Source organism: Amblyomma mixtum, chromosome 2 (genome assembly GCF_055824585.1).
Source record: "Amblyomma mixtum isolate Tamu chromosome 2, ASM5582458v1, whole genome shotgun sequence".
Classification (NCBI taxonomy): Eukaryota; Metazoa; Arthropoda; class Arachnida; order Ixodida; family Ixodidae; genus Amblyomma; species Amblyomma mixtum.
The window spans coordinates 41,797,683-41,816,772 of NC_143013.1; the positions used below are offsets into that span (position 1 = coordinate 41,797,683).

A 19,090-nucleotide genomic window follows, 5' to 3' on the forward strand; every position below is an offset into this window, starting at 1 on the left:
CTTGCTACGCATGTAGTAATCTTAACTGTAGCTGCAAGACTCCAAAAAGCACCACGTTTACTATTATAGAAAGTAAACAGTATGGGCAAGACACCACAGCCATCTACATGGATATTGCCTCGTATGCCGAACCACAAGCATACACCTGCGGAGCAGTAGACTTCCCCAGCACTCCGTACCTGGCTGTTTCCTTTCGGGCACCAGAACCCTCCGCTGTTGAAGCAATTGCTTCAGCTGCCCTCACTATTAAATTATGTGATGCCCATTCCCAGAGCCCACTTTTTCACCGGCTCACGGGTCACCTGCTGAGCTTACACAAGCAGTTGTGCTCCAAGGCAAGCTCTCCACACCATGGGGCATGCTCTCCAACGAGACCGTGTCATTGCCTGGGTCCTGTTGGGTTTGGGATGCCCCCCCCTCTTGCCTGGGTGGATTAAGGCAGCTCGCGGTCCCCTTCTGCCTAAGTGGATTAAGGCAGCAGACCCTGACCGGCGAAGGCCGAAGATGCGGCAGGGGCTGGCAAAGACGGCAGCAGCGGCAGAAGCAGCGGGACTATGGTGGCAGCGGCGAAGGTCAAAGAGGGGTGCTGTAGCGCCTGTGATGCCTCCCCTCCTGGCTAAGTGGATTAAGGCAGCGAACTTCCAGGACCGTGGGACCATAGTGGCAGCGGCGAAGGTCAAAGACCGCCGAAAGCCGAATATGCGGCGACGATGGCGGCGTTCCGTGGCCGAGTCGACCCTCGGGTCAACAAACAGAGTGGTGGTGCGCTGAGTGAAAGACAGCAGTGTTTAATTACTGAGCCTTTACCCTCTCCCATCAGCCGAGCTGCGAGAGAGCGGGACAGCCAGCACCGCCCCAGCCGTGGGTGGAACCTCCGGAGTCCACGTCTGCCCATGCGATTGGACGTCATCCTTCGAAGTTTATTCCCCAGTCAGGGATATGGGGAATACGAAGGCTATTTAACGAGGTGTTGTTTTGGGACTCCAGAGCACTCCTGTTGACTCCTCAAGAAGCTCCCTTTCACTGAGAGCCCCTCTCAGTTGCCCTTTGTTGTAAATCATGTAAATAGCCTGTATAAAGTTTTCTCCTTCTTCGTAACCCCGTCTCCCGCCTTCCTCGTCCCTTCCCCGGCCCGACCACGCTCACCCGATTCTAATAGTCCCCAGCCGCAAGGGCCTAGCTGGAAACATCGGGGCTAATACTTTAGCTCGTGATTATAATACTCGCCGAGCATGATCTCTTCACCCTGTGTTCTACCCCACTGGGCCACACACCCAGAAACCTCGTTTCTTCATCATTATCATGAGTCTGACTACGCCTACTGCCTCTCCCATATCTCTGCAATCAACCATGTCCTGTGACAGCCGTGGTCACCTTACCCCTGCACACTTATTAATCTCATCCACCCACCTAACAGTCTGCCACCTCCTCCTACACTAGCCCTCTCTTGGTATCCAGTCTGTTACCCTTAACGACCATTGGTTATATTGCCTTCACATTACATGCCCTGTCCACATCTAGTTCTTCCTCTTGATTTCGAATAGGATGTCAATAACCCACGTTTGTTCTCTGACCCACTTTGCCCTCTTCCTGTCCCTTAACATTACGCCTGTCATTTTCCTTTCCATAGCTAGCTGCGTTGTCCTCAGTTTAAGTTGAACCCTTTTCATTCGCCACCATGTTTCTTCCGCATAGATGATTACCAGTAAGGTACAGCTGTTATATACTTTTTCTTGTGGGATACTGGTAAACTACCATTCATGATTTGAGAGAACCTGCGAAATGCGCTCTACCCTAATCTTATTCCTCTATAGTTCGCTCTCTTGTTTAGATTCATGCTGTGCTGCTGTTTGAATACACCAATTAAGCCCTTGCATCTTGACAGTTGTCTATACCCGCACCCCACTAACACCTTCCCAAAGGAAGACTATACTACCTTCTCTGTGAGTTCAGACTCTCACATAACCACACACCCTAATCCCCACTATCTCCATCACCTTCACCCATATTGCACGGGCACATCCACACAAATCCAACCACCTTATGCCGCCTTATGCGGCCTTGGAGCAGTGGGAGGTGAAGCTGTCTCCCTGGAAGACCAGGAGGCGCCACTCTCCATTTATTATTTATTATTTATTTATCTTTTACCCACAGCGCCATTTGGCATTACAGTCGGGGGGTTGATACAGTAACACAGCACATAAATGCAGGTAAATACAAAAAAAGAGAAACAGCAGCCCAAGCATTCACAAAGTAAGCAAAGAATAACAAAATTGACGCAGTGCGCATCTATGTACAGAATTTGGGGTACAAGAAAGTCAACTGTGTTGTTCACCCAATAAACGTCCATTTTAGGAGAAAGCACCAATGCAGTAGACATAAAAAGAAAAAAAAAAAAAAACTTCAAACGTGTATTTCACGCAGGTATACTGCGCATTGACAGGAAGACACAGGTATACTCAGTGGAACGCACGAAACGAAGAAGTTGGGAGAAGCCACTGGTTCTTTGGACTAGGGGTCTTACCCACAACAGCTGCAACCACCACTTCTGCCAATAAATGTTTACTCACTCATTCCTCATGGGGCTAAAGAAATCGAGGCAGAAGTACAAGCACGAGCGTGCATGCAAAGTAGAACCCCGCTGTTACGTTCCCGGGTTCTGCATTTTCTGCAATCTCATACTCTACAATCTTGGCTGTTACATTGCAGCTGTAGCAGCTTTCCTGTATGCTACATTGTGAATGTCATTTCGCGATAGTGGCTTACCCCTTTGACAGCCTACACACACAGTCCGGCGATGGCATACTGGCAAAAGCTGAACTCAACTACATCAGCACCTAGCCACCGCCGTGTTCAACAGCTTCTGGCGTGTTACACCTACGCCGACACCCAGCACACTTGAAGGCACCATGAATTTTGTTGTGGCTGTTGGTGCAGTTCCATCTCCCACTGCAATGCGAGCGTGAACACCTTCAGTTGTCTGCAAAGGAGGGCGCTGACAGTATGAAGCAGGACATGATGATCGGCACGAATGAATGGTTGATCGGAGAAAGGAAGAAGGTGAAGGGCTTGTGCCACGGTGAATGAGAGGATGATCAGATGAGCGCTGGCCCATGAGGTCTCCTGGCCAGAGGTCATCCGGAGCCGACTGCAGAAGCCTGTGGGCGCTCCAAACAACATGGGCAGGGGCGCTGTGTGCTCGCATGTGGGGCTTCTGATCGGGCCGGTGGACAGGACTGGGGTGAATGGTGAGGTTGTTTGGCAGACTGGGGCAAGCCAGGCGGCGTGGACCAGAAAAACGCTGCCGATGACAACGGCAGCGCAGGACGCCGAAGTTCCAGAACCAGGATGATGAGGATACCCTCCACTGCACACCAAATGTTACGAAGTGGCTATTTATTGACAGAGGTATTCATTCTGCGAGACCTGGAGCCATTGGCCTGAGACATCATGTCAGCTCACAAGCATGCAACACAGCACTGTCGTCGTCCTGAGCACTTCATCTCCTCTAGTTGTCCTCTAATCATATGTAGCACTGATCTGGTGTCTCAGGCCATTGGCCCTTGGTCTCGCAGCCAACATTGCACACGCACACCCCCTCATTGCCTGCCGCCTGCTGTTTTACAGAATGGCCTGCAAATCAACGCAACCAGTGCAAGCGGGGCCGTTGCTCCGACCCCCGTGATTGACATGAAGGCCAGTCATGTCCCCTTCTCTGGAGCTCCTTTGCACACAGGCCGTGCCACTTTGCCCCAAGCGGCCAATGGCTCTTACCCACGAGACGTCCTGTATCAGAACTCTGGCAGCCACGGTAAGCGGAGTCCCTTGTTGCCATCCCTTTCACGCATTGGCATTGTCCTTTGGACTCTTCCTTCCTGTTTCAGCATTTTCTTTGACAATGTTCATTTCATAGCCAGATGGTATGCCTTTACTGCACTCTGTCTACTTTGTCGACTCTTCCTGTTTCAGCATTTTCTTTGACATTGCTTCTTCCATAGCCGGATGGTATGCCTTGACTGCACCCTGTCTACTTTGTCTTTGGCCTTAATGCAATAGGGTGTTTGGCAGAATGGGCTTTGCATAATGTCATATTTTCTTTGTTTTCCAAAAGCAAAATTTTTGTTTACTAGTATGCTGAATTTCTGTTATGCAGAATTATACCACTGTCTAATTGAGGTGTTATAATTCCAGCCAAGAGAAGAAATGGGAAGGGCAGTAAATTCTTGCCTCCATAGCAGCAGGCAAGCATCCGCTTGTTCGGCTGTGAGATTCTTCACTTATTGGTGTGACGATGACATAGAAGGGCGACCACACACATTGAACACTCATTTATTCGAACTCGATTGATTCAAAGAGTCGGTTTGCTCGAACTGAGGCATCGGCTCTGTCAGCATCAGCCATATATTCTGGTCTGTAAGTCGCACTTGTGTAAAGTTCACACCTCACTGCAGATTGCAATTTTTCAGAAAAGAAATCGCATATAAGTGACACCGGTGTACAAGACTCACCTGTTCATTTGGTAAGCACTACAAATGCGCTGGTGGTCCTTTCGTCAGAGTGCGACGGAAATGCAGGGTTACAGCAGCTGCCATGTGCAGGTGATTCTCGAGCTCCGGCCAGAATTTTTTCTTTCCATGGTCTGCCTTTTTTTGTTGGCTTCATTGACGGGAGCACTCTTGCAGGTTTGCGCGAATCCAGGGTAATTTTTTATTCCTGTAGCATTGTCTTTCTGCTGCCTGATTCGCATTCTCTAAGACGTATTCAATGCATGTAGCTTGAATTTTGCATTATAGATCCTTCACCTCGCAGGTGGCATCATGTTGAGCAATATGAGCAATAACAGTGCACGATGCGCTCAAAGCCAAATGAACGGTTGTGACACTGAAATCGAAAATTTTGAGAATATGGCTAGACTGGCAGGACTGTGTGAGTTTACCCATAAGATAGCATTTTTAACAGTACCATATACAGTCGAGCTCGGATATATCGAACCCGAATACTTTGAATTATTCGACATATCGAATACCCGCATTATCCCCTTGGAATTGTTGTGTAATATAATAGGAGAGAAGCACTAGCGCTGTGCAACCACGTGAGGAAGTGAATTTGGAGTGTGCTTCAAGGTGGTCTCCGGTACTTATTTTCCACGCCACATCACTGTCGTGCGGTGAAGCCAAACATAACTGCAAGCTAGCGGTGGCTCACAGCTGGTGTGCTTTGTTCACCTTGCTACCAAAGGCGTTGCAGAAACCAACTCCACCTTAATTTGAATGAGCGATTATTCTGTTCTCAGTGTGCTGGTAACAAAGCGGGGCATCTCATAATAGGCAGCGGCTTGTCCCAAACCGCCGGCTGCTGCGGCTTCGATACAGAGCAGGCTAGGTCTAACGACACCGATCGAGCAGTACATGCGCTGGCTGTATGGTGACTGATGGCATGTCGCGGCAAGTAGTGCATCACTAGCCTGGGTGTGGTGTACTCTTGTTCTGGATTACAGACGGGCTTAAATATTGCCATTTTTATATACCGATATATCAAACTATTTTATGATCTTCTTCGAGTTCCGGGTTTGACTGTATACTCGCATAATGAGCCCACCCCCCCCACTTTTGGCAAACGAGCAGGTGGATGGGTGGGACGGGGCGAACGAAGCAGGCGGACGGGACCGGTGGACATATGATATGAAATTTCTACTGTCCCCAAAAAATCATGAAACCTTTTTTTTCCTACATAATGAACCATTTCCCCAAATTGATGTCAACTCTTTTTGAAAAAAAAAAAAAGTGGGTTCATTATGCATATGTAAACTCAAGTTTTTGCTGTTTTCCACCAGGGACATTCACAAATTTGTATCTACGCGATCGTATCGGCAAGGCTTTACTGCATATGGTCCACTCTTTAACTACTATTTGTGCGTGGTCTGTCCAGTTTCTTACGGGCCTGTTGTTCTGCTGCCAACTTGTGCTCAGATTCGTATTTTACCACTGAGGAAGAGGCATGTTTTTTCTCATGTACAATGAAAGTTTCTCTTGTATACAAGCATGCTTCTGTTCATGCTTTCTCCTCTGCTGAGAAGTGTTCTACTTGGGAAGTAGACCTATGTTGCTGAAAGCGTTTGACACCCTGCAGGTTTGAAGCCCACTGTAGCTTATTGGAAATGGTTTGCAATAACTTAACACATGATGTCTCATTGGCCATGTTTCATTTTCGCTATCAGCAATGCGAAATTTTTACTGCACATTTATAGTGGTCCTTTGCTATTGTGCTTTTAATGTGTGAACCCCTTCGCATGCCACAGTTCTGCATTTGCTTGTTTGTGGTTATGACTTGAGCGAGAAAAGGTCGTGCGTAAATGTGCTTGATTATGGTGACGTTCTGGTGCGCATCTGTTCAGTTCGGGCTGCATGTAAAACAATGAGAATTTGCATTTTGTACTTTATGTCCCTGAAATTGTTCAGTTTTATGAGCAGTGGGTTCAGTGCCTTACTGCTGTGCTTTTGGCAGAATTTGTCTAGATGTGAAAGTTTCATGCTAGATGTTTGCTGTCATGGAAAGTTTGCTAGGCCCACACTGGTTAGCTGAATAAAGTGGGAGGTTATGCAGTTGGGATTCCACTGCAGTGAGTGTATATTTTGACAGCCTTGTGTTTGAGTAGCTTTGGTTCCGGAAGCCAAGTCTTCAGCCAATTTGGTGGCGTGTTAGATGTGCGTTCACTTCATTTAATTTGCTTGCCGTAGACTGCCTAATCCTTTAACACTTGGGAGCTTACAAAAAGGTGAATTTTGTAATCTAGACAGCTTGTTGGAAGATATGGTTCGGGAAGTGTTAAGGATATAGATCTAAGCACTTTGGCGCTAACCCTCAGAATGCCGACAAACTTGGTGAGTTGCAATAACTCTTATTGATTTGTCAGGTATTAAAATGTGTTAACACCCTTGCAAGGAACACAAGAAAACCAGTGTCACTGCGCACTGTTTATGGAACTTTGCTATGAATGAGAGTCTGTTTAACCAGCTAGGCTGGTTTGCAACTGAGCCAGCGGTTGCAAGATTAACCTTTGTTCTTTTTGACTAATCTAAATTTTCTAGGATGCTGGATCAAATGTGGCTGTTATGGTCCCCTTATCAAGCAAAATATAGCTACGTTGAAGTACCCTCATTGAGCAGCTACCTAATTGACAGCCGATTTCTCAGTTTTTCAGGTGGATTTTGTGTCTTCAATAACTGTAATATTGACTCTGTTCTATCAGTAATTTGCACTCCTGGTTGTAAACTGATTAAATTGTGCGAAGGTGCCAGAACTTTGTTGAAGGTATCTGTGCTATTTCCTGATGAGTATTTTCATACCATTCAGAATTCATAATTAACCAGTAAGAAAAAAATTTTACCTCACATCTGCTCTAGTTCAGGATGAAGGACCAGCTGATTGGTCGTCAGCTACAGAGCATGGAAGACGCAAAACTAATCTGAATTGTGGGCCTTGTAAACTGAAAGGGGACTTTGGGATGGGTTTTTGTTGTGTATTCCATCTTGTCATTTTCATTTGTCAGCCTGTGGTCTTGTAGAAGAGGAAATTCTTTGCGCACCTGCGATTTTACGGGCTCTTATCTGCCTGCTTGTCGCGAAAGAGACTGCATGACACTGAGCTCGATGCATCAAGTGATTCCCATTCTTGATATGCCTTCTTTCTGTTTTCTTTCTTTTTCTTTTTTTTCCTCTGTGGTCATGTTTTCTTCTTTTTTTTGGTGATGGATCCGTGGTTTCCAGGTTGATGTTTCTCCTTCCTCTCGTCCTTCTCTTTGCGACTTACCTAACCTTTCCTCCAGTGCCTCCGAAAAGACACGTGAGTATATGCATACATACATGCGGATCTGTGCGCCTTCCTTGCATGCTGGCTGTTTCTGTTCTATCTCGCTGTCCCTGTCTTGCCTGCTCCTCGTAGTGCTCAGACTGCTGTGCTCGCGTTTGCCTGGCTGTGAATTGGTTTATTGTATGTTTGTTTTTTTGAAGCTATTCTGGTGACATGTGTCCACTATGGCCTCGGAGTCTGTTATGCTTCTGCGTTTAGTTTGGTGTGCAAAAGGACCTTTTGCCCCATGCCACCTTTGTAGGGCACTGTGTGTGTGTTCCTGATGTAATGCCCCACGACAGGGCCCATGAGGTACAATAAATAAATAAAAGTATATTAAACTTGGTTTCAGTGGAGTGAGATGCAGAAGTGCAGAAAAAGCTTTAAATGGCTAAAGTGGAGGATTTAGCAGAGTTAGGGGGCATGTAGGCTGCAAACAAGAAATATTTTCTGAGTAAATGATTCTGCAAAAATTGAACTAAACATTAGTTGATTTTCTTTACTTCTTTACTGCATAGTGAGTCACTGGTAGATCGTATCGTGTATTCCTGCTCTGCGGCACAAATACTGAGCAGTTCTATGAAGCCGCGGGAATTCTCAGATTTTTTGAGTAACCTGTGAAAGACGCACATGCTAGGTTGCTATTTTCATTTGTTGTTGGTTTGAATAAGTTGTCTTTGCCGGAGGTTTACTGGTGGGTCGCATTGCACCTAAGGAAATCTGAGGTTGGGTCACCAGTGGGCCATGACGCTCAGGGTTATTTCTGACACAGTTGGCAATACCTATGACTCTGTCGTTGCTGACAGAGTAAGTTTTCGTTCTAAAATGTGGCCACCTGAGTTGGAGTTGAAGTTTACACCAAGGTGCAGTTCTGGGGTTGGTGACACTTCTTGTCTAGTTCATTGACAGTAAGTCAAACTATGTTGTAATGTACTGAGTTACTTTAATGGTGGAGTCGCCTGTTGCTTAAAGTGCAAAAATGTTATTGAAAAGAATAAGTTGGCAGTGGTCATTTTGTGTACAAGAGCTGCGCTGCTTGGATTTACGTGGACACATTTTACGAATATAGACAAGAATGGTTAAGCACACGAACTGTTCTTGTCTGTCGCAGTTAGCTGTGTCTGTGTGACTCCAAGCAGCTCTACCCAAACCCGGCACTTCTTAGCATCGTTTCGCTTTCCTATCAACAAATCAACATTTCAGCTGCAAAATTCACAGCTCCACCACCGTGCACATTATTTCACTTGACCTGAACAAAAGAGTAGTGTAACTTAATGTGGTTATCAATAATGTATTTTAAAATCCGCCCGTTAATGCAAAAACGTTTTGTAACTTTTTGTAAAACGAGTGTTAACAAGTCAACAGTTCAGAAAAGAGAAGTATATATGCCTATCTCAATTAGCTGCGCAACAATCAGTACATATTGACAGCTTTATTTTGCTGAGTCATTATACTAGTGCTGTAAATGTTTCCTTTGCAGTGCACCTCTGAAGGTAGGTTCAAAATGTGGCAACAGCCACCGCATTGGCTCAGTGGTTATGGTGTTCGGCTGATGACCCATAAGAAGCTGGTTTGATCCCGGTCGCAGCGATCGTGTTTCGATGTAGGCGAAGTGCTATAGTTGGATACAACTTAAAGGTGCACTGAAGAGGATTCTGAACTTGTCTTTTTGCCGCGGGAACTCGATCTACACGTTCCTAGCATTCTTAGAAACTGCGACTTATTGCCCTGTATGGCCAATTTCCCAAATTAAATCGAATTAATGTCCGGCTCCCGCCCTTTTTTTTTAATTCTGCCTCGTACGATGGGCGGAGTCGACCAACGCGTGGAGTGCCTTTCACCCAGTCCCGTGGGGGCTTGCCGCTCTGCCACCGGCGGAGTAATACGTAGTAGTCCGTAGTAACAAATAGTCCGCGCGTATTTTTATTTCTGCGGGCTTATTTTGCGGCTATCTTATCTGCGAATGAAACTATTTATTCATGGAAGCCTAAAAACAAAATAAAGCGAAAGCAAAGCCTCCATGGAGCTGGCTGAAAGGAACTTCACGCGTTGGTCGACTCCGCCCATCGTACGAGGCAGAATTAAAAAAAAAGGGCGGGAGCCGGACGTTAATTCGATTTAATTAGGGAAATCGGCCGTACAGGGCAATAAGTTGCAGTTTCTAAGAATGCTAGGAACGTGTAGATCGAGTTCCCGCGGCAAAAAGACAAGTTCAGAATCCTCTTCAGTGCACGTTTAAGTCTGCAGTGAAGCTCCGCCCACATTCAGCCTCCGCGCACAGAATTCCTCCACGACAAAAAAGTAGTCCGCTGCTTAAACATTTCTTGTTAAGTAAACAAGAAGCTTATGAAAAAGAAGAAAAATATGGGCTCTAGAATTTTTATACGTGGATTGTCTGATATAGTCAAACATTAAAAAGCTTATTTTGTTTACAGTTGCGACTGGCCAGCGGAGTAATACAGGATGCCGCGGACTGCGGCCCAGTGTTAGCAACTGCTGTTTTTTTTTAAATTGTATCCTACTATAGAGGCTCATGTACTGTGCGATGTCAGTGCGCATTAAAGAACCTCTGGTGGTAGAAATTTTCCTGAGCCTTCCACTATGGTGTCCTTCATACCCTCAATTGCTTCGGGACGTTGAAACCCATCAACCGATCAAAATGTGGCAACATTTGGATTATTCATGTTTCATTGTTGTGTAGTTTGATAGCTTGCGTTCAGTCCGTGCAGTTAGGGGAGCTGTGCATTTTTTGATAGCAATGAGTGGCCTTAAGAAAATGGAAATCAAAGTGCATGGCGTTCTGACTTTCACCACCTGGGGGATTACTACTGCTGCCTGCAAATATGAGAGAGTGAAAGGAAGAGAGGAGAATAGACCAACATCCCATCTGGCATTTTTTTTTATCTCTGTGGGGGGTTGTTCTTTGCATTTACAGTCAAGTGATCTATCCAGGTTTCAACAAGGGCTGTTGATCTTCATGCAGTACTTGTGCACATTGCGATTTTAAATTTTGACTAGTACTTTAGTATCCCACTTCACCTGCTTATTCATGCAGAATTCCTCCTGCCTGATTGTATCATGCGATGGAGAATAAGATTGATAACTTACTGCACACTTGTTATAACAAGACAACTTCATTTTTTATATTGACTGACATTGATTTTTTAACTTTTTACAATTGCAATTATTTTTAATTGTCAGGAAGCATGGAACCAGATAGTATCATGATTTGTTTCGTTAGTCTGCATGGGAACAAAGCACATATTTGAGGTGTGAACCCACTGAGCTTTTCATAGAGGGCAGTTTGGTGAAGTGTCAGGTATAGTTAACAACTCTCAGCGATTGTAAATTCATGTTGTTTTCAAATGCGGTACATAAAGTGATTAGAGGTAATTGTCATTGTCCATTGTCTCTATAGAGCACATAGTTTGTGCTGCACCTGATGTAAGGCTACAATGAATGCTTAGTTTGAAGTTGCAGACACATGAGGTTAACTCTGTCCACATAATGGCAGTAGTATCACATTGGGCTTATAATTGTAGTTTGTGTTGGTGAGCTCTTTGCTTTAAAAAAGAAATTGAGTGTATAGAGACTATAAAGTGTTCTGCTTAGGAAGCACAAGCATATCATATGGCTTTTAGCTCACTTTTTGTTTGTCCTTGTCTGCTTTTTTGAGAAATGTGTAGTAGGCTAACTCTCAATGTTTTTCCGGTGTTCAGAAATGTGATTGAATGCCGTGTGAAGCCATCACTGATTGGTGGCTGATGTGTGTGTGTGAGGCTTAACTAACTCTTTTCTGTCTGCATTTGTTGGTGTCATCAAAGCTCCTTCAGTTTTTGTTCTGTGTGACACTGTATGCCACTTTGAAACATGAGTCGAAGCCTTTCTCCTGCTTTACGTTGGTTTTGATGCCTTTCCTGTTTAAATTTCTCGAATGAGCCATTGTGGCAAACAGCATATTGATTTACACAGTGTCAGAGCTTCTGGTTAAAGGGAATAAAAAAATTTGCTCACTCAAGCAACTTCAAAAATGTGTAAATCAAGTGTATGAAATCAAGTTTAGAAATGTTTACAGCAAAAAGCATGGTAGGAAAGAAAGTTAGTGGGAAACGTTAACCGTATTCACTTTCGTATTTGTCGACATGAATTATAGGTCGGCCTCCTAACTTTGGGAAGCACAAAAAAAAAGTTGGGTTGTCATATTAGTCAACCATTGGAAGCTCCAAGCTGCTAGTGTGTAATTAAGGCGACCAGTACAGCACACCACATTATGCTCTCCTACACAATTTATGCTCTACCAACGGGGTGAGAGCATAAATTTTCTGTAAAACTAGGTAATTTGTTCTGCTTTGTCAGGCCTCTGAGGATTGCCTTACTGGCGTATTGTGCCACATTGAACTGTGCCTGAGTTATGCTTCTGTATTAGTACCGTATTTTCCGGTCTATAACTCGTATCAGTGTATAAGTCTCACCGGTGTGTAAGACCAGCTGTTAATTTGTTCTGCACTATAAAAGCACACTGAGGATCCCTTTAGAGAGTGCGACGAAAGTGCACGCTTGTGAAAGCTACTGTGCACAGATTATTTTCAAGTTCGAGCCAGTGTGCCTCCCTCCCGTGGTCAGCCTTCTTTGTTGGCTTCATCGACCGGAACTCTTAAGCGGGTTTCCGCCGGTCCTGGGTGATGTTTTCACTCCTGTTGAACTGCCCCCCGTTTTGCCCGGTTCGCATTCTCCAGTGCATATCCAACGGCAGGCAAATCAAATTTTGCATCAAAGCTCCTTTGCCTTGCAGGCAATGTTGTGTTGAGCAATGATGCATAATGCGCGTGAAGCCAAGTGGGTTTGACACCGAAACTTAAACTTTCAAAAATATGGCTGGACCGTCTGCTTGTGCTGCCGCTGCATTCATTCCAGTTGCGGCAAGATTATGTGATTCTTCCTACAAGATAACATTTTAATAATAACTCGAGTTTTTTTCTCTTTTATGCATTGAGTTCCTTTTCAAACATCAAAACTGGTCAACTGGTCACAGCAAAAGATAGTGCACGCATCATTTGTTTGCCGTGTATGAGTCGCAGTATTGTACAAGATGCTCTGATGAAAAGTTCAGAAAAAACCACGACTGTTGATTCCTGCATTTTGTAAACCCCACCCCTTATGTAACACCCTGGAAAAGGGTCTTTAAGGAAAATAAAATAAAGTGAAGTGAAGTGAAGAAAATACAGCAAGTTTAACTTTGTTCTAATTTGCTGGAGCAGCTGACTATCTAAGCAGTGGTACACAGGAGGCGGATATTTTTATAATGCTGTGAAGGAGTCTTCTTACATCTGCGTGTTCCAGTGTGCTAGACTCTTAACTAAGCTGCATCCGGTACTGCAGTGTAAAAAGTGTTTTCTCTTGTAAAACGGTGTATGTTTTGCTTGTTCCCGTTCCCCCCCTTGACAGGGAGGGCCCACCACATACCCGTGGCCGTAGTGCCACCGCAGTCGCGCCACCCGTCCGAGGAACCAAGTTCGATCACCAAGGGTCTACTACCAGACAGCATCGACCATGAGTTTGGAGTAGACGCTGGTAGTCAGCTCTCGCTCCTCAAACAAAGTTCAGTGTGACCATGCCCGGAGAGGGGGAGAGAGTAGCCCTGCTGGAGAGGAAGGGACAAGCTGAGTTGTCGGAGCTGGCATTTGCTCAGCCACCGCCACCATGTGGTGTTGCCGGTCGTGACTTTCTTGCAGCAGGTGCAGCAGTGGACTGGAATCGTACCAGCCTGCCCGCCAAGAATACCTGCGTGTTGGCCGCACCACGAAGTGTACCGTGAGTTGACACACCACTGAGCTGAGGGCTGATCAAGTCCTCGAAGTCTGAAGGAACAACAGTGAGCTGTTTCCCCGAGTTAACACATGCTTTAGCAATTGCTTTTTTTCGGCTCATCTTACATGGCTTGGTTGACTGCAGAGGGTCTTCTTTGCTTTCCGAAAAGTAACTAGCGGTGTGCTCAGAGAGGGCGAGCAATAATGGAGATTATTATGCTGTTCACGTCAGTTGCATCTTTTGTTTTGTGCTATTTTTGCGGATCAAAATCTCTCTGCTGTCTGCTCTTAGATGATTTGACATTTTAGGGATGTGCTTAGTTTAATCACAGGTGCAACAGAATTTATCCCTGCGTGACAACAGTGGAGGGGTGTCTTTATATCCTTTGATAGATGAAATGTTTTAAAACTTGATTTTACCCTTGGTCAACATGCTGGAATTGCTCTGATTTATTGAAATGCCGGTGCTGTCGTTTGCTTTTATTTGTTGCTAGATTGACCTGCCACTTTTATTCTGACGCGCGCACTATTGCACCAGGCGTTGCTGTAACGCACCATCTTTGCCATGAATGCCTGCTTAATCCAAACGCACCATATTTTAAGTTTTTCTCGCTGCGACATTTTATGAGATTTATCTTAGATGGCTTTAATCCTTGGGGCGAGCTTTTGCCTATGGCAATTTCTTAACGTCATTTTGTGCTTCCTGCGGAAGAGCGTTTTAGTTGGTGGCGGTTTGGGAGCATATTTTCTCAGGCAAGCAAAACGCACAGATTTTTGTCAGGGCTGTTTAAACCAGCTTGTGCAGTTAGCTGTTTTTAGCATGCAATTGCCATTGAATACAGCGTGTTATTGGACAACCCCTAGTCACATTGCTTCCCTCGCAGTTGTTCTGGGAACTGCACAAAGGTCACACCTAAGGCAGGTAGGGACATCTGGAAGCAAGCCTACCAGGTTGTGCTTTTCAGCATCGTAATGTGCGAGTATCTTTTTCATTTAGCTGTTGATTGTCTCCTCTGCCATAATGTGTGGGTGCTGGTTTTGTTCCAGGCTATCGACGTAGTGAGTTTGAAGGTGGTTGTGCTCATTTTTCAACTTTCTTGTTTTTTGTCCTATTTATAAGAGAATAAGTAACTTACACGGTGTAACAAAGACTGAAAAGGAAGAAGAACCGACCTCCAGCCCAAAGACGTACATGTCGCACAAGCTTGTGGCGTGCTTGTTTTTATCACCGTTTTCAAGCACTGTTCTCATTATTATTATTGTTATATTAATATTAAGACTGCCTCTTTACTTGTACTATGTAAATCGAGCTATCTCATGAATTGTTCATTGCTGTTGGCTGTGGTGGTATTTTTATCTAGTGAACCAGGCTGTCCGTGCCTGTTATGTAGCTACACCGTTGATGCCAAATGTGTAGAAGCTGTGTCGGAATGGAGCAGCCCCACTAGAACCATTTTATTTTTCTCCCGTAATTGTTTTGTTGGTGCTGGTTGCCTATAGGGTGCAGAGATTTGAAGTTATTTTCACTCATTGTTAGTGTAACGTGCTGCTGTCATATTTATGTGACACTTGCATGGTGCTGCCTCTAATGCTTGGCAACATATGCCGTGCGGACCTTGGAAGACTGCTTTCTCACGCATCTTTTGCATAACCACTGGCATCCCAGAACTGTTTTTGAAGTGGTGAGTTTTGACCAGACTTAAAAACAGGCAAATTGTTTGAAAACGGGCTCTGTACATTCAGCGGTGGATGTGGCGGAGTGCAAGTGGAGGTCATTTGCTGCTGTTAATCTTGGACCGGAAAAAGAGTGTCGAACACCTGTTTGCACTTCTGTCATTGATGGAAAGGATGATCGTATTCGTCTACATGGCAGTTGTGCATTGTGAAAGACAGCACCATGCACTGTAGGATAGTGCTTTACTGCGGGCAGTATGCCATGTGTTGCATTGTGTTGAATGTTTAGGGCTTTAGCTGAATATTAATCTTTGTTCTTCCTATTATTTGTATCAAAATACCAATGCATTGCGCACAACCAAGATTTTAGTATTCGACAATGCGCATGCCAGTGCTTGTATCAGTGTACATATGCATATACATATTATATATATACTTCGATTGTACATAAATATGCCGTGTAGATATTTTTGTGGAACGTGTACATTGGGTTTTTAATTGTTATGCTTTTTGCATATCGATATCGCAATAAATGATTTTTTATAACATGTTTTCTGGTCTTTGCAAAGCAGTAAAAATAGTATATCTATGTATTGTTGGAAAGATGTTAGAAGAGCATTAACAATACACATCTGCATAGCTATGGAAGAAGGGAAACTCCTAGGGGTTTTCAAATACTACTTTTTCAAAACTGAATTGAATACAAATAGTGTAACTTTGCTACTCAATAGAACATGACCAGCGTAGCTAAAAAACGAATCAAATAGTAGGATAGAGCCAAATTGGATATTTTTACAAATATTGCCAGGTGGTGCTCAGACGTTGACGTTCGTGGCATTCGAACTGAAAGGCAAAGTTCATCGGCTCCCCTCCTGAAGGACGTGCTGTCAAGCTGCCCTGTCTATTTGTTGTCGCTAATGCCGTAGCAAATCTGATGGAGGTAGGATCCCATGTCCCGTACCCTGACGGTCAGCAGGAGTCCCAGCCCTGTATCCGTGAATACGCCTGTTCACCGTGCCAGCTGCAGGCTACGAGGCTTGCCACCTGAGCTGTGTCACCATCGGGCATGTCCAAGGAGAGAATCGGCTCCACCGCAGTGCTTGGCGCGACCACCCCAGCTTCAGGCTCCTGAACCCCCACGGCGAGATCTTTGAAGACGTGGGAGTCTGGTTGCAGCACTGCGAGACAGTTGCCGCGTTCAACCAGTGGGATGATGCCGCTCAGCTCAGGGACGTCTACTGCAGCCTTGACAACGGCGCTCGGACGTGGTTTAAAAACCGCGAAGAGCGGCTTCCTGGAGTGAGTTCCAGCGTGGTCTCCTGGAAACTTACGGCAACTTGGATCATCGGGAATGGGCAGAACGCGCTCTGCAGTCCCATGTGCAGCTCCCTAACGAGAATGTCGCCTCATATGTCGAAGACATGACGCGTCTCTTCAAACGCGCGGACCCTGCAATGCCAGAGGACAAATAAAGAGTGGTTGAACTCTTTTACACCGAATGGTTGAGCGATAGCTATTCTACTATGAATTTGCGATTTTGGGAGTGGCCCGGTTAAATTTGGAGGTCACCGTTGTATTTAGCACATTAAAATTAGCCTGCATATCGATTTTTGTCCAGATCCGAGGTCAAATGTCGGGGTGGAGTGGCCCAATGTTCGTAATTACCAGGGCCAAATTTGGAGACACCAATCGCATCGGCCACAGTCAAAGTATGCTTCGGAATCTGACTTAAAGCTGTTGCTATGAGGCGCTAAGTCCGAAGGGCATTTGAAGGTCAAAACACAAGCTAGAGTTCGTGCATTGAATAGAGCTATCGTTGTAAAAGCTGCGCCGCTTCATGCGTGGCGCCAAGGAGCAGCTTTTTTGCTGGCCTTATCTGGAGCCCTCAGAAAACTGTCGCTGAATTTCTCACGGAGTCCCACCACTGAGAAGGAGCTTCAGCGTACGATCGTTCCATGGCCGCGGCCTCCGTTTCTGGCGGGTTACCATCGCACGTGGCCGACGCCGTTCTCATCCGACTGTGCTGGACGAATTTCAGCAGCTTGTGCGGGACGAATTTCAGCAGCTGTACGGCGCCTCTCCCACGGCTCCCAGCTCCATCGCGACCGTTATTCGAGCAGAGGTGCAGCAGGCGCCCAGCCCCTTCTCCTGTCCCACCTGACACCCGTCGCCTCACGTACGCCGAAACCCTGAGGTGTCCTGCTCTCCCGCTTCGGCGTCCTTTGTTCCGGTCCATGTCGAGCTGCGGCAGCCGCCTTCGCCCGTGCTGCAGTACGTTACGTGGACGATCACCGACCGTTCGCGCGGAAAGCTGACGTGTACCATTATGCTTTCACTGCAGCGAACCGGGCTACCCCTGCGCTGCCCCTACCGCCATTGGTGTCTAGGAGGGTTTCCGCCGATTCTCCTCGACCCCCCTATGACGAACGACACCGGGCCGTCGAGGATTTCTTTGAAGAACAGCGCTGGATTCAGTCTCGTTGCCCGCTGGCTCGAACCTCGTCGCCAAGAGCTTGACCTTCACCATTACCGCGAGTTTTTCCCGGCAGCGCAGGGCTGGTCACCCAGCCCGAAGATGGCACTGCTTGTGCAAATATTCGCACACAACCAATAGTGCAAAATAGGTGTTAACAGTGGCTCTGTGGTGCAGCGATATATAACTGACCTCCTTGTACGCAGTTAGGTACACGGTGCCTTAAAGGGGTAACTACTGACTCTCCTAGTGTTGCACACCTCCTAATGGTGAAGGTTGTGTAACAAAACAGCCTTCATGTTAGGCGTTTAACAGGTCCTGGACCAAGGTGACGAGGGCGCGTTGCAGGGGCGTGCCTCGCGCGCTGCGAGGCACGCCAGCGGTGCGTAGTGACGTCACTTGCTCCTCGCGCATGCGAGACTGTGGGCAATGTAGCTCACGCAACGGCTAGCGCAGATGCTACTTTCGCAATCCGCCAGGTTTTAACCAGAGCTAAACCACTGCCAATTTTTTTTTTTTTTGAGGAAAGGAAATTCCGTTCTCGCATCTCGGTGAACACCTGAACCGCGCCGTAAGGGAAAAGGTTGGTTGGTTTATTGGTTTATTGGGGTTTAACGTCCCAAAGCGACTGAGGCTATGCTTTCCAGAGACCAGAGCAAAAAGAATTATTGAAATCGGAGCATGCAAACGAAAGTTATTCCACTCTGAAAATTCGAAATGAAAAGCTCAGACGAAAACGCATTTCACTCGCTCATTTCACTCACCCAGTACCGAGATTGGGCGCTACCAATCAGAACCGCGCCTAGCGCACACGCAGCGGAAGCGTGCCTGCGATTGTTGCTTTGTCGGGGCTGTAGACAGCCGCGCATTTTGTCGGCGTCTTCCCCCCGTGTACGCGACGCCGTAGTCAAGGCAGGGGTGACTAACAACAAAGGAAGCTCCCCGAAGTTTCTTTTTTAGTCGGACTGGAAGGCTGTAGGCAGTAGCTCCCCTCCCCCCAAACTCGACTCCCATCTCCTGTCCGGCCTTTCTCTTCACAATTTTGGGCAAGGTGTGTCGACTGACTTTTTTTTCGCTGCCGTCTTGGTATGGTCACGGCCGGTTTCGACGCGCGCGCTTTCTGGTTTGAGCCAACGTTTTTAAGCATGAAATGCTTTTAGCTCCCGTTGTCGGCAGTGTGGTGACGTCACGCCGAGACCGAGAGCCATTATCCGGGCACTGAAATCCACTCATCCGGGCACTGAAATCCAGTCATCCGGGCACTGAATTCCAGTCATCCGGGCACTGA

The 19,090-nt window shown here is 46.2% G+C and overlaps 1 protein-coding gene across 2 annotated transcripts in view; it reads left to right on the plus strand.

The window, feature by feature from the left end:
• app (Palmitoyltransferase app) overlaps nucleotides 1-15,881 on the plus strand; it is a 31,302-nt gene extending 15,421 nt beyond the window's left edge. The window contains exons 9-11 of one of the 2 annotated variants that reach the window (XR_016288755.1): nucleotides 3,628-3,811; nucleotides 7,767-7,842; nucleotides 13,294-13,434. Coding sequence is in view for 1 of the 2 variants with exons in the window: in XM_089571332.1 (XP_089427458.1) it covers nucleotides 3,628-3,811; nucleotides 13,294-13,457 (348 nt within the window). In the remaining variant the exon portion in view is untranslated. Of the gene's footprint in view, nucleotides 1-3,627; nucleotides 3,812-7,766; nucleotides 7,843-13,293 lie in introns of both variants that reach the window. The other variant, XM_089571332.1, reaches the window with a different exon arrangement.
• Nucleotides 15,882-19,090: the final 3,209 nt, after the last annotated feature.